Source organism: Balaenoptera acutorostrata, chromosome 6 (assembly GCF_949987535.1).
Source record: "Balaenoptera acutorostrata chromosome 6, mBalAcu1.1, whole genome shotgun sequence".
NCBI lineage: Eukaryota > Metazoa > Chordata > Mammalia > Artiodactyla > Balaenopteridae > Balaenoptera > Balaenoptera acutorostrata.
In genome coordinates this window covers 101,704,136-101,717,182 of record NC_080069.1, presented here as the reverse complement: position 1 = coordinate 101,717,182, position 13,047 = coordinate 101,704,136, and the positions used below count along the sequence as shown (strand labels likewise).

General features: G+C 41.7%; 1 protein-coding gene across 6 annotated transcripts in view; it reads right to left on the bottom strand.

Moving 5' to 3' along the window:
* PALM2AKAP2 (PALM2 and AKAP2 fusion) overlaps window positions 1-13,047 on the bottom strand; it is a 506,958-nt gene that overhangs the window by 470,997 nt on the left and 22,914 nt on the right. For 2 of the 6 annotated variants that reach the window (XM_007178230.3, XM_007178232.3), the window contains exon 1: window positions 12,847-12,938. The exons of 1 other annotated variant lie outside the window; for it this stretch is intronic. In XM_007178230.3, coding sequence (XP_007178292.3) covers window positions 12,847-12,851 — 5 coding nt within the window. In that variant the 5' untranslated portion in view covers window positions 12,852-12,938. Of the gene's footprint in view, window positions 1-12,846; window positions 12,939-13,047 lie in introns of those variants that run through there. 3 more of the 6 variants (XM_057548011.1, XM_057548012.1, XM_057548013.1) reach the window with 3 other exon arrangements.

Here is a 13,047-nt window from a genome sequence, read left to right as displayed (position 1 = left end):
ATAAAAAAGAATGAAATTTTGCCATATACAACAACATGGATGGACTTGGAGGGTATTATGTTAAGTGAAATAAGTCAGGCAGAGAAAGACAAATACTATATGATATGACTTATAAGTGGAATCTAAAAAATAAAATAAATTAGTGACTATAACAAAAAAGAAACAGACACAGATGTAGAGCACAAACAAGTGGGGAGAGGGAAGGGGGAGGGGCATGACAGCAGTAGGGAATTAAGAGATACAAACTATTATACATAAAATAAATAAGCTACAAGGATATATTGTACAAAAAAAGTTCATAAGAGAATATTATGAAAGACTTTATGTCTATAGATTTAATGACTTAGATGATATGGACAAATTCCTTGGAAAATGCAACTTGCTGAAAATAACACAAAAAGAAATTTAAAATATGAATAGTCCTTTATTTATCAAAGAAATGGAATTTGTGGGACTTCCCTGCTGGCACAGTGGTTAAGAATCTGCCTGCCAATGTAGGGTACACGGGTTCAAGCCCTGGTCCGGGAAGGTCCCACATGCCACAGAGCAACAAAGCCCGTGCACCATAACTACTGAGCCTGCGCTCTAGAGCCCACAAGCCACAACTACTGAGCCTGCATGCCACAACTACTGAAGCCCATGTGCCTAGAGCCCGTGCTCTGCAACAAGAGAAGCCACTGCAAGGAGAAGCCCGCACACTGAAACGAAGAGTAGACCTTGCTTGCCACAACTAGAGAAAGCCCGTGTGCAACAATGAAAACCACACACACCCAAAAATCAAAAAAATAAATAAATAAAATTTTAAAAAAAGAATAGAACTTCATTAAAAAAGAAAAAGAAAAAAGAAATGGAATTTGTAATTTAAAGCCTTCCAATCAAGAAAAATTCAGCCCAGAAACTTCCACCAGTGAATTCTACCAAACATTTAAGGAAGAAATAGTACTACTACTTCATGAATTCTTCCAGAAAATAGAGGACGAAGACACCCTGCCCTGCTAGTTTTATGATGTCAACATAACACTGACACCAAAACCTGACAAGGGCATTACAAGAAAAGAAAATTAGGGACTAACGTAGGGGGCCCGGGTTCGATCCCTGGTCAGGGAACTAGATCCTGCATGCCGCAACTAAAGATCCCTCATGCCGCAACTAAGACCGGTGCAGCCAAATAAATAAATAAATAAATATTTTTTTTTAAACAAATAAGAATTCCCTTGTAAAAAAAAAAGAAAAGAAAATTACAAGCAATATCCTTCATGAGTATAGGTGCAAAAACCTCAACAAAATACTAGCAAAGGGAAGCCATATGATTGTCTCATTAGATGTAGAAAAAAGTATTTGACAAATGTAACAGCTGTTCATTAAAAAACAACAATAACAACAACAACAAAACACTGTCAGCACCCTAAAGAAAATAACATCCTGATTTTGATAAAGGGCATCTATGAAACATTAATAACTAATATTTAATGGTGGAAAGGACTCCAAATGCAGACCTATTCATAAGCTTATCAACTAAGTGTAGGTGAGTTTTCTTCATCAATTGCAAGCCTAAGCTTCCACTCCAGTATAGGCAGACATTAGGTAATGATATTACTTCTGATCTCTTGTTTATGCTTATCCACCCTACAGATCTTTTATTCTATGAATCAAAAGCAGTGACAACCTGAGCTTTGAGAATATCAACACAGGCCCCTAGCTATTGATGCTTACACGGTACCTGCATCTTAGTACCACCTAGAATGTCAGGGTCTAGGGATACAGCTTTAGACATGATGAGAGGCAGGTGTGTGCTTTGGAAATAGAATAGAGCTCCATTTGGTTCCAGGGTGATGTCACCAAGATAGAAGCATGGGAGACCTGAGCCTCTGTCTCCCAACAAAGATCAACAATTAGCTATCTATGAACACAAATAGCTCTGGGAGAGCTCAGGAGTCTACTTAAGAAACTTCAGTAACACAGTGGAACAAAAATAACCAAACAAAAGGGAAGAAAGAGCAGCTTCATTTTGTCTGCATTGTCCTCTTCCCCAGGCTTGCACCGCTCAGCACCAAGGGAACTTCCCAGCTAGACAGAGTCCCCCTCACTGGGAAAGAGATATCACAACGAACTACCGATTTCCCCACCCGTTCAGGGCACTACGTGAAGGACCCATTTGGTTTTCAGCCCAAGCTGAGATGTTCAGAGACAGGAACAAGGAAGAAAAGCAGGGGCTACCAGGCAGTGGGAGTGACCGCAGTTCCCAGTGACCTGCTCTGCAGATGACCCAAGCAGCTTTCCTTACTGAAGAAACCAACAGGCACCGAGGTTCCCCTGTAGATTTCGCCCTACATGTTTCTACATCACAGATTGTCTGAGTCCCTCCCCAATCCCTCTCCCACACTTTCTCCTCTAACCTCCCCAACCCTGCCAGCGCCCAGGATGTGCACAGGAATCCAGCCCCTACCTCTGCGGCTGTGGAGTGCAAGATGCCAGCCTATACCCCCAAGGATGACCAGTCTCCTGATGCAGGCAGATTTGGGCAGTGGATGACAAGGGCCAAAGCTTTTCCATCAGCCTGAGGGTTTTGGTCTTAGGAATCCTTTTAACATTCCCAAGGTAAGAATGGATTGGGGAAAAGGGAAAGTATCAAAATAAGACACAGATACACATTTTAGAAGGAGGCCTTAAAAAGAGAGTTACACACACACACACACACACACAGGCACACACACTCCTAATCTTTGTTTTTCCAGAGCATAACACTCCTACTTTTCTTGCACTGAAGCCACATGCACATCAACATAACACAGCAAACACTTCTAATTTCAAGACCTGGAGTGAAACTAACAGGAAGGCACATTGTGCAGCTGACACGGGCTGGGGGAAGACAAATAGAGAGCCATTAAGAACTGTGCTTTAATTCACGCAAATGTAATTAGGTTTGGAGAGTCATCATTTTATTAAGCAATCAAGAATCCATAACTAAACTTTATTCTGCACAGTTTAATTCTCAAATATGTACTGTCCTTAGAATATTTAGCTCCCATAACAAGGAAAGAGTTTTGGGGATAATTCTCATCTCACATAAATGAAAACCCAACTTAAATAACATGTTTAAATTATTCTTTATGAAATATATCACTCTTCCCTGGCTTTCAAAAGTAAGGATCCCTAAGTTTGCTGATCTTGTTCAGAAAACATAATACCACAAGCTTCTTGGTTTGAACATTTCATATTCATATTAACATGGCTATCATATTTATAGAATCATAACTTGACATTTACACCAAGATTTTACTGATTTGCAGATACTTAAGGTAATTAGATTCACTAGTTATTTTTTAAATATTAAGGAAATGGCCAAAGAAAAATATTTTTAGATTTTAAATTATTTATGACCCCAAAACTTTTCAAATTCATATTTTGAAAAGACGATTACATTTATTTACCTCCTAGACACTTTTTTTCACAACCCCCTATCCTGCCCTGACTGTCCAAAAAATAAAGACTTTACCTACATGGAACTGCCAAGTTATGCCAACTAAAATGAAGAGCCTGGTTTTTGCTCTGTAGATTGGCCTGTTTCACAGATTGCTGAACTCTGGTTCATGGGAGCAATCCCCTACGAGGAGGGTTGTCTGGAGGGAGAAAGTGTAAAAGGACGAGACCCTCACTTCTTGCATTATACACAGCCCTGCGCTGTGTTTTTGTTGTGAACACTGCTACTCAAAGTGTGGTCTCCAGACCAGCAGCATCATTACCATCTCCTAGAAAGCTTGTTGGGAATGTAGACTCTCCAATCCCACCCCAGATCCAGAGAATCAGGATTTGCCTTTTAATGCTATTCCCAGGTGATTCATTGCACATTACAGTGTGAGTCTCTGAGGAAATAAGCCTTTATTGTTGGTGTCATCAATTTTAAATAACTGGATACCTCTGTCTTGGAAGACAAGGAAAGCACTGGAAGGATAGAGAACTTTCAAATTCTTTCTAGACCAACTTCTTTAGTACTTCCCTGTATGTCTCATAGCCACACTTTAGCAGATCTTAATGCTTTTCAAAAGTTGGAGGCTTTGGACATGATTTCAACAAAGGTAGCTAAAACAAGTCAAGTATCCAAAAAGGTTTGGCAGTGCTTGGCAAATCTTCATGTGTTTTGCCTGTTTGTTTGTTTGTTTCAATTTGTTTGCTTCTTGTTCTTTGTTTTGTTTTGCTTTGCTTCCTTAGTTAACCCTCCTCCCACGGTCATCTGAAAAACAGAGTTTCTGATTCCTCAAGGGCTGAAAAACAGAGTTTCTGATTCCTCAAGGGGGCAGACGTTTACCACGATTCTGTAGCATGAATGGTCCTGGAGGGCACCTCAGCCATAGGCTCAGCAGTGCAAACAAAAATATTTGAAGACTATCAATTATTCAATCTAGTTTTAATATTGGAATTGGCTTGGCTAATTTTTTTAGAAAGTGACTTAAGCAGTTGTAAGATGACTAGCCCAGACATTAAAAAACAAAGTGTTTTTATGCTAAATTAATTTCAGGGGCTAAGAATCAGGCTTGGATTTTGGCCCCATGTAGGATCTCTGAATTCCTTAGATTCATTTAGACTCTTGTCCCCTTGCTACGTGCTTCAGACAGTATCTCATCGAACCTTCCCCTAGCATAACACTTAGCACACTTTCTCATAATTACTTGTTCCTCATAGATTGTGGCCTCCGTGAAGGCAGGAACTATGACATATTCATATTTGTATCACAGGGACCTAGAACAACACCTAGCACATAGTAGGTACTTAATAATTATGAGTTGAACGAATGAATAAATGAACATAATTGATAGAGAAATGGTGGTACTGAAAGTAAGATAAGCAGTCTAAACAACTTACTAAGTATGAAATACTTATAAAAATAGATGGAGTATAATATCTTTAATTTAGAGCCCATTCATTCAGAACTTGTAAAATATATCTTTTGATTAGCCTATATTTTATGCTCTTGTGCTATCTGTGAAGAAGAAGCAGCAGCAAGATGGGACAGATTTTATTGATTTGGCAGAATTTAGGAAGCATTCACTTATACACTATTGATTAGTTAAATTATCACTTATGTTTAAACAGTAGGTCAAATACTATGAAGTTCTATGCACAAAAACAGAACTTTGACTAGTAAAGTTCCTTCCTCTAATGAGAAGAAATAAAATTCATTTCTTTAAATACAACAAATTCTAATTAAGCCTCTCCATAACTGAGATTGTTCTTCCTCTGAGCAGTCAAATATGGGGAATTTTTATTATAAGTAATAAGAAAAACAACATTTTCAATGTGAAGCGAACCAACACTTTGGTTCCTTGTCGAACTGAAGCTTCTCCTTTGTAAGTTCATAACAATTGTCAACGTCTATTTCATATTTTGGCGCCTTGAGCTCCAATAACCTGAATATGTAGACAAAGAAAAGTTGTCAGTTTCCGTACCGGTAATGTGAAGTGTGTTTTTGTTAGACTTCAAACACTTCTATCCTTTGTGAGTTAGAATCCCAGCTGAAAATAGACGGCACACTCAAACTGGATAACTGAGGAGAGCTTAATAAAGGGACTGCTTTACAAAGACATGGTCAGAGTGAAGAAAAACCAAAGGGGATGGTGAAGCACCAGAGGCTAACAAAGTGGGGAGGCCAGCCACTGACACACCTTGTCCTGAAGGAGCAAAGGCAGGGGGCGGGGTAGAGGGGAGGTGATTCTCAGCACTGGGAGAGAACTAGAGCTATAGCTGTGGGACAAGGCTGCAGGCAGGGGCTGTGGCCTTCACAGAAGGAACGAAGCCACTGCCAACCCACTCCCCTGCAAGAAAGGAGGTGATACAATAAATGTTCTGACCTCACTCTCTTTCCACCCTTGGGTCTCCTGCTGGCGCCTCCCCTTGATCCAACCCAACAGAAAGCCAAAGGGCAAGAGAGCCTAGTTGATGCAGACCCAGGGGCCAGCCTCCTAGGGCACAGAGAGAGCAGTGGGGGAAGGGGAGAGAGCGGATTTGATGGGTGAGACAGAGACCGTCCACTATGCATACCCTTTCCAAAACTCTTCCACTGCGAAGAACTTATAATCTTATTCATGAACTTATTTTGCCATACACATTCCTAAGAATTGATTGAAAAAAGATATGTATAACAACGAATTTTCCAATAACAATGACATTTGGTAGTTCCTAACATTATTTTCATAGAAGCACAAGATTCATTGATTCATTCACTCAAAGATACGGTAAAGGAAAGTTTTCTATCTCCCTGAAACCTGCTGAAATGAACTAAAAGAATGAAAAATTGGAAAGAAAAATTGATCTACTATGAAACCAGCAAAGAGCTAAGATTCTCAAATCACAGACTATAAGAATTATCTGCCAAAAAGAGTATAAGTTTTATTAAATCAATGGACAACCCTAAAAGGTGATCTATACCTCTACACATCTCAGTAGGTTTTCAAATTTCTCTATACGTAAGGAGAAAGTTCAGAGAGGCCCAGGGTTGGAATGGTGGGGCGTGGCATGGGCGAGTGACATAGGGGACAGGGGGAACGTCTGTGTGGAGGGGCTGCTTCCACACCAGAGTGGCGCAGGAGGTGACACGGAGCCTTCTATCTTCATTATCTATGAAAGCTTGAAAACTTAAAAACTAAACATAGATAACTAGTCTGGAGGCAAGAGATGTAGGAAAGAGACGAGAATAACAATTACCTTTGCCGATGAATTGCCCCCTCCCCTTTGTTTGGGATGCTAAACAGAGTCAACCACGTAGTGATAAATAAGCACCAAGTAGCTGTCTGTCTCCCCACCCAAACACACACACACACATACACACACACACACACACAAAGTGAGCTGGGATGTCTGACCGGTCCGAGTGATCTGCTCACTCATTACGAGGTATTTTTAGAGCAGAAGACATTGTAGAGTTGTAAGAAATTTTTATGAGACAAAATATCTAATCTAAAGTCACTGTCTTCCCCAAACACTGCCCTTATCCTTGTCACTTACTCTTGGGCAAATAGCAGTTTTGGCTAGAATTACCTCCATTTGGAAATGAGTAATAAATGCAAAGTTGTCAACATGCACGGATTCTATATACTTAACTATTATTTTTAAAAAGGAGAGAAGAGATTTACAAACAAAAGGCAGATAAATATATTTCAGAAAAATGACACAAGAAATCGATGAAATTTTCAGATAAACTCTTCTCCACACGTTCAAAGAAATTAAGGAAAATATAAACCCTTTAAAAAATCAGTGCAAAATGAACTGGCAGAGTCAGAAAATAAATTGAAGATTTGTTTTCAACAAAAACAAATAACAACAAAACCATTACAGAAGTGAAAGCTACATTAGAATGAGTAAGGACTAAACAAATACTGCTAAGAAACAGTTACCTAGGGGATAGATTTTAAAATGTAACAAGAGCTCATGGAAAAGTCAAGAAAAAATGAAAGCAATTCAAAATAGTTATGGTGGGGGAGTAATAGATATACCTGTAGCAGATAAAAAAAAAAAATTCTTTCTTTTTTTTTTTTTTTTTAATTTTATTTATTTATTTATGGCTGTGTTGGGTCTTCGTTTCTGTGCGAGGGCTTTCTCTAGTTGTGGCAAGCGGGGGCCACTCTTCATCGCGGTGCGTGGGCCTCTCATTATCGCGGCCTCTCTTGTTGCGGAGCACAGGCTCCAGATGCGCAGGCTCAGTAATTGTGGCTCACGGGCCTAGCTATTCTACGGCATGTGGGATCTTCCCAGACCAGGGCTCGAACCCGTGTCCCCTGCATTAGCAGGCAGATTCTCAACCACTGCGCCACGAGGGAAGCCCTAAAATTCTTAATTGAAGGCCAGGAAGAAAATACCTTTATAAAAAATAAAGGGGGGCTTCCCTGGTGGCGCAGTGGTTGAGAGTCTGCCTGCCAATGCAGGAGACACGGGTTCGAGCCCTGGTCTGGGAGGATCCCACATGCCGCGGAGCAACTAGGCCCGTGAGCCACAACTACTGAGCCTGCGCGTCTGGAGCCTGTTCTCCGCAACAAGAGAAGCCGCGATAGTGAGAGGCCCGCGCAACCGCGATGAAGAGAGGCCCCCGCTTGCCGCAACTGGAGGAAGCCCTCGCACAGAAACGAAGACCCAACACAGCCATAAATAAATAAATAAATAAGAGATCTTCTTTAAAAAATAAAAAAATAAAAAAAAAAATAAAGGAAAATATGAATCTTCAGTTCAAAGGAACATACCATTTTCCAGGAAAAACTGACACAATGACTTACAGTGAGAAATATCACAAAAAAGTTGCTAAACTTTGATGTTTAAAAATAATTCTATCAGCATCAAGGCAAAAAAAAATTGCCAGAGGAATTAATCAGGCTAGCTTCAGACCAGAGCAACACTCAAGGCTGGAACACAATGGAACAATGTCTTATAGAATTATGGGAGAATGGGGGACATGAGTCTATAATTTTATACACATTCAATTTGTTTGTTCATAAAAGCAACAGAAAGGCATTCAGAATATAACATCCTTGGGCCCCAGTTGAAAACAAAACCTTCAAACTGAACACTAAATCAACACAAAATGCTCAGGAAAGAGGAGGCCATTGGTGAAAGGGCTGGTGGTGACCTGGACTCCATTTAGATCCAAGATGAAAACTAAGCCCACAGAGCATAGTCCTGCCTCAGGACCTTTGCAACTGCTCTTCTTCTGCAATGGGTCACCCTCTCATTGTTCAAGTCTCTATTCAAACTCTCAAATTCACCAACTCAGAAACGTGTTTCCTGACTACTCTATCAAAAGTAACCCTCCCTTGGGGGTGGGAAGGGATGGATTGGGAGTTTGGGGTTAGCAAATGCAAACTATTATATACAGAATGGATAAACAACAAGGTCCTGCTGTATAGCACAAGGAACTATACTCAGTGTCCTGTGATAAAACATAACGGAAAAGAATATTTAAAAGAATATATATATATATGTGTGTAACTGAGTCACTTTGCTGTACAGCAGCAATTAACACAACAGTGTAAATCAACTATACTTCAATTTTTAAAAAAAGTAACCCTCCCTCATCACCCTCCAGTGTCCTACTGGGTTTTACTTTTATTCTTAACATTTATTACTTCCTGACATTAACATATATATATAAAATATGTTCTCCACTATTAAATAGAAGCTCTGTGAGGACAGGACCTGTTTCAGATTTGTTCACTGCTGTAATCTCAGTGCTTAGAACAGTGCCTAGTACCTAAAGGGCACTCGACTGAATGAACTGTGAGAATTATGTTTACAGTTCAAAACTGCAAATGTTGAAAACTTTGAAAATGTAAAACCCACAATATAACTGCAACAAATGGTAAATGGAAGGCTAAGTGATGTTCTCTCATTTCCTCAGCTGTCAGAATTAAGGAATCAATCAAGTCTAAATTGGACACACTCTACAATTTAAAGAGTTCCCATGCTATGTTCTCTTTGCTTTTTGGCTCCCAGCCTGTTCTAGAGAAATGTCTGGCAAAGCCTTTAGGTGTGGTATCAAATTAGTAACTGCATGTACTACAGTTCATGCTCACAAACATATGCTCTCACTCAACCCAACAAGGAGGGTAGCCAGCTACAATCACCTAGGACCCTCTTGGCTTGTGATCTAGATTTTTTTTCTCATTTTAACTAAGATGCTCTTGTTTTATTAAAACCAAACATTCTCAGGAATAAATGACTGTGTCTTTTTTTTTTTAACTCAGTGTCATTTTAAATTAGTGACCTTGGCTTATTCAAAATGATCAGATATTGGCACACGACAGTCTGGCTTTTTAAATTGATAATCTCACGCCTGGCTATGACACATTCATTTTAAATACCTTCAGAAGGAAAGGTGCAGAAAGCTCTTTGGCGGCTCCATGCATTTAGCCATGTCTGAACCACCATCCCCTCACTGCCACAACTCCAGCCACACCTCCCTTCCTCCAGTTCTTCCAACTCCTGCCTCAGGGCTTTAGCACATGCTGCATTCTCAGCCCAGAGTGCTTCTTCCCTCTACCTCTTACCTAGCCAGCTCCTACTCATCCTTTAGATGTCACATTAGAACTCAGTTCCTCAGCGGGGCTTTGCTGACCCCTTAATCTAACCTATGTCGCTTTTCTGTCATTTTCTCTGTGTTTTTTCCTTCCATGGCATTTATTGCACTATGTATTTATAGAGTCACTTGTGTTTACTGGTTTTACATCTATCCCTTCATTAGACTATGAACTCCAGGTGATGAGAATCATGACTGCTGTGTTTGACCAGTGCTGACCTCCACAAATACTTGCTGGTTACATGAAAAAATAAGAGGGAAGTGAATTTTATTCCCCCTTTTAATTTTTTCATAAACATAAGTTGGACACAGTAAGTAAGGAGAATTGAGTCCCTATCCCACTCACATTTAAGGACTGCCCTATCTAGGATGAGATTTGGGGAGGGTTTAGATTGAGGGGAAGAACAGGATGCGGCATATGGGAAATTTCAAGGTAGGATAGAAAAAGGTGCTATTCTGAAAGGGGATATAAAGAGTTAAAAAGCTAACTATATTAATGAAGCAAAGGGAGTGGGACAGAGAATAGATAGACAGTTGGAAATTCAGGAGGTTAAATGGAAGGTGAGGAGGGCTTTGGAATGTCACACGGGAATGGGAAAGCCAGGGCCAGGTCGTTAGAGGAGAAGGAGGCTGGCTGAGGCACCAACTGGGATCCTGTGGAGGGAGCAGAAGGGTGTGATGGGAAAGGCCTTTGTTCACAAGGAGTTCCAGGTGGGAGACTGGCACACCTGAAATAAAAGCTTAGCAGGGGACGGAGAGGAAAGGGAGGGAAGGTCTGAGGAAGTAAACGTACAAATACTATATACTGTTACACAATTATTGAACTCTCACACTCAAGTCTGGCAGATAGGTTATACATTAGAGTATTAATATTAATGTGAGATCGTAAAGATGAAAATTACTGCCCCAGCCAACAACCAGGGTACCCTTTAACCTTACACAGTGGGATGACCAGACCTACATTCAATCTCTTAGACAGTTTCCGCATCAAAATGGCAATGAGGAATGGGAATGGAGTGGGCCAGAGGCAAGTTGGCCAGCTTCTGCTATGTATTCCTCAAGCCTGCTGCGTCTTCTGGTTGAGTCTCTGCATCTACAATGGTATCTTAAGAATTGTGCTACTCTCAGTTGCCCTTGGGGTATTGAGTTTCTGTACCAATTGTCTGAAAAAAAAAAATTGCTTGCTGCCAACCTGAGACCCCATAAAATGTCAATGGGAAATGCTGGAGACCATAGTAATAATAATAGATAATAGATACTATTTACAGACAATTGATGCTAGTTATTGAGTTTAGTTTGTGCTAGGTTCTGTTCCAAAAACCTTGTATGTATCAACTGGTTTAATCTTCACAAAAATCACATGAAAGAGTTGTTATTATTACTATTTCTGTGTCCAGAAATGAGGCCCAGGCAGACTGACGTCATGTAGCAAAGTGTAGAAGGACTCAAACCTAGCAAACTGACTCTGGAACCTTAATCATTAGCTCCTTAAATTTGTACATACCTTACAATTTACAAATCTCTTTAGAAGAGATAGAAATATTATCTGATCCTCTCAACATTTAAAAATGAGTAAGGAACATCTTTATCTCCATTGTATAAATAGGGAAACTGAGGCTCAGAGACATCAAATTACTGCTGTAGGAAATCAATAGCACTAGGACCAGCCAAGGCAGAGGTTGAAATCTACAACTTCTCAATGCTAAAATGCCACACCATCTCTCACTTCTGCTTTAGTAGTCTTGTTGGGGAGGATTAAATTGCATCTACACAATCAGATATGGGGGAGGGAATAAAAGCTGCATCTAGGGTTTATGGGGTTGGCATGAAAGTCCTGATACCTGAAAACAGGACATTATCTCCAGGCTGAAATATGATTTCATACAGCGTCAGTGTCAGGGAGTATCCGTGGGAAGAGAAAGGAGGAGGAGAAGCTGACCAAGTGAGCAGATATCTAATAGCTGGCTCCCAAAATGACCCCTTATTGGAGCCTGTCGCCTGTCAGAGTGGCTCTGCTGCGGCAGCAACCTGGCAGAGTGACCAAAAAGCAACGCAAGGATGCAAAGGCAGAGGAGAGAGGAACCCCAGTCCGAACCTGCACGGGAGCCCTTTATTGTGTCTTTTCCGGTTAACGCCCCTCTTGCCTTCATGCCCTCTCCTCCACCCCTCCCATGCGGTGCCCACCGTGCCAGACGTTGTAATTCAACCCCCGGCTGCCAGTCCTAGGGTTCTGTCTCTTTTCTCAATTACCCCAGGAACAAATCAATTATTTGGAGGTCCTCATGGTTTCTAGTAGCCAGGGCATTGCAGCTCTGGCTCATATTACCCACTAACTCATCATCCTTCCATTACACGCTTCACACCCAGCCACATTTGCTTCTGATCCGCAGTGACACCCCCCCCCACTCTTTTTTTTTTTTTTTAACTGCAGTCCAATAGCGCTGACATGGTTAGGAATCGGAAGTAATGGCTATTGCGGCCAACTCCCTGAGTAGCGGAAGCTTAGAGCAGAGACGGGGAAGCCTAGAACGTGCCTCTCTCCTTAGCAACATCGTCCCCTCCAGAGGTCCTGCTGGCCAAGGGGCAGCGGCCAAAACCACGCATCCCGGGGCTCCTACCCCTTGGCTCCTGCCGCCGCGGCTGCTGCTATGGAAACGCCAGGCGTACACACCGGACTGAAATTAAACACTCATCCGGGACCGGAGCCGGGGTCAGCCTGCTGCCTCAGTCGCCATAGCAACATACGGAGGGGAAGGCAGCGAACAGCGCGCGCTGCGCGGGATACTCACTCCATCGCGGGGCTCCGGGCGGCCGGGCGCGCTGCTGCGGGGCTCTACGGCGCTGCTCGCCTCTGCCGGAGCCGGGCGCTCTGCTCGCGCGGCGCGCGAGGTGGAGCCGGGAGCGTCTCCCCTCCCCGCCCGAACCCCCTCCTCCCCTTGAGGGTTGAAAGTGAAAGCTCAGGCTCTCTCAGCTCCCAGCCTGCGAATAAA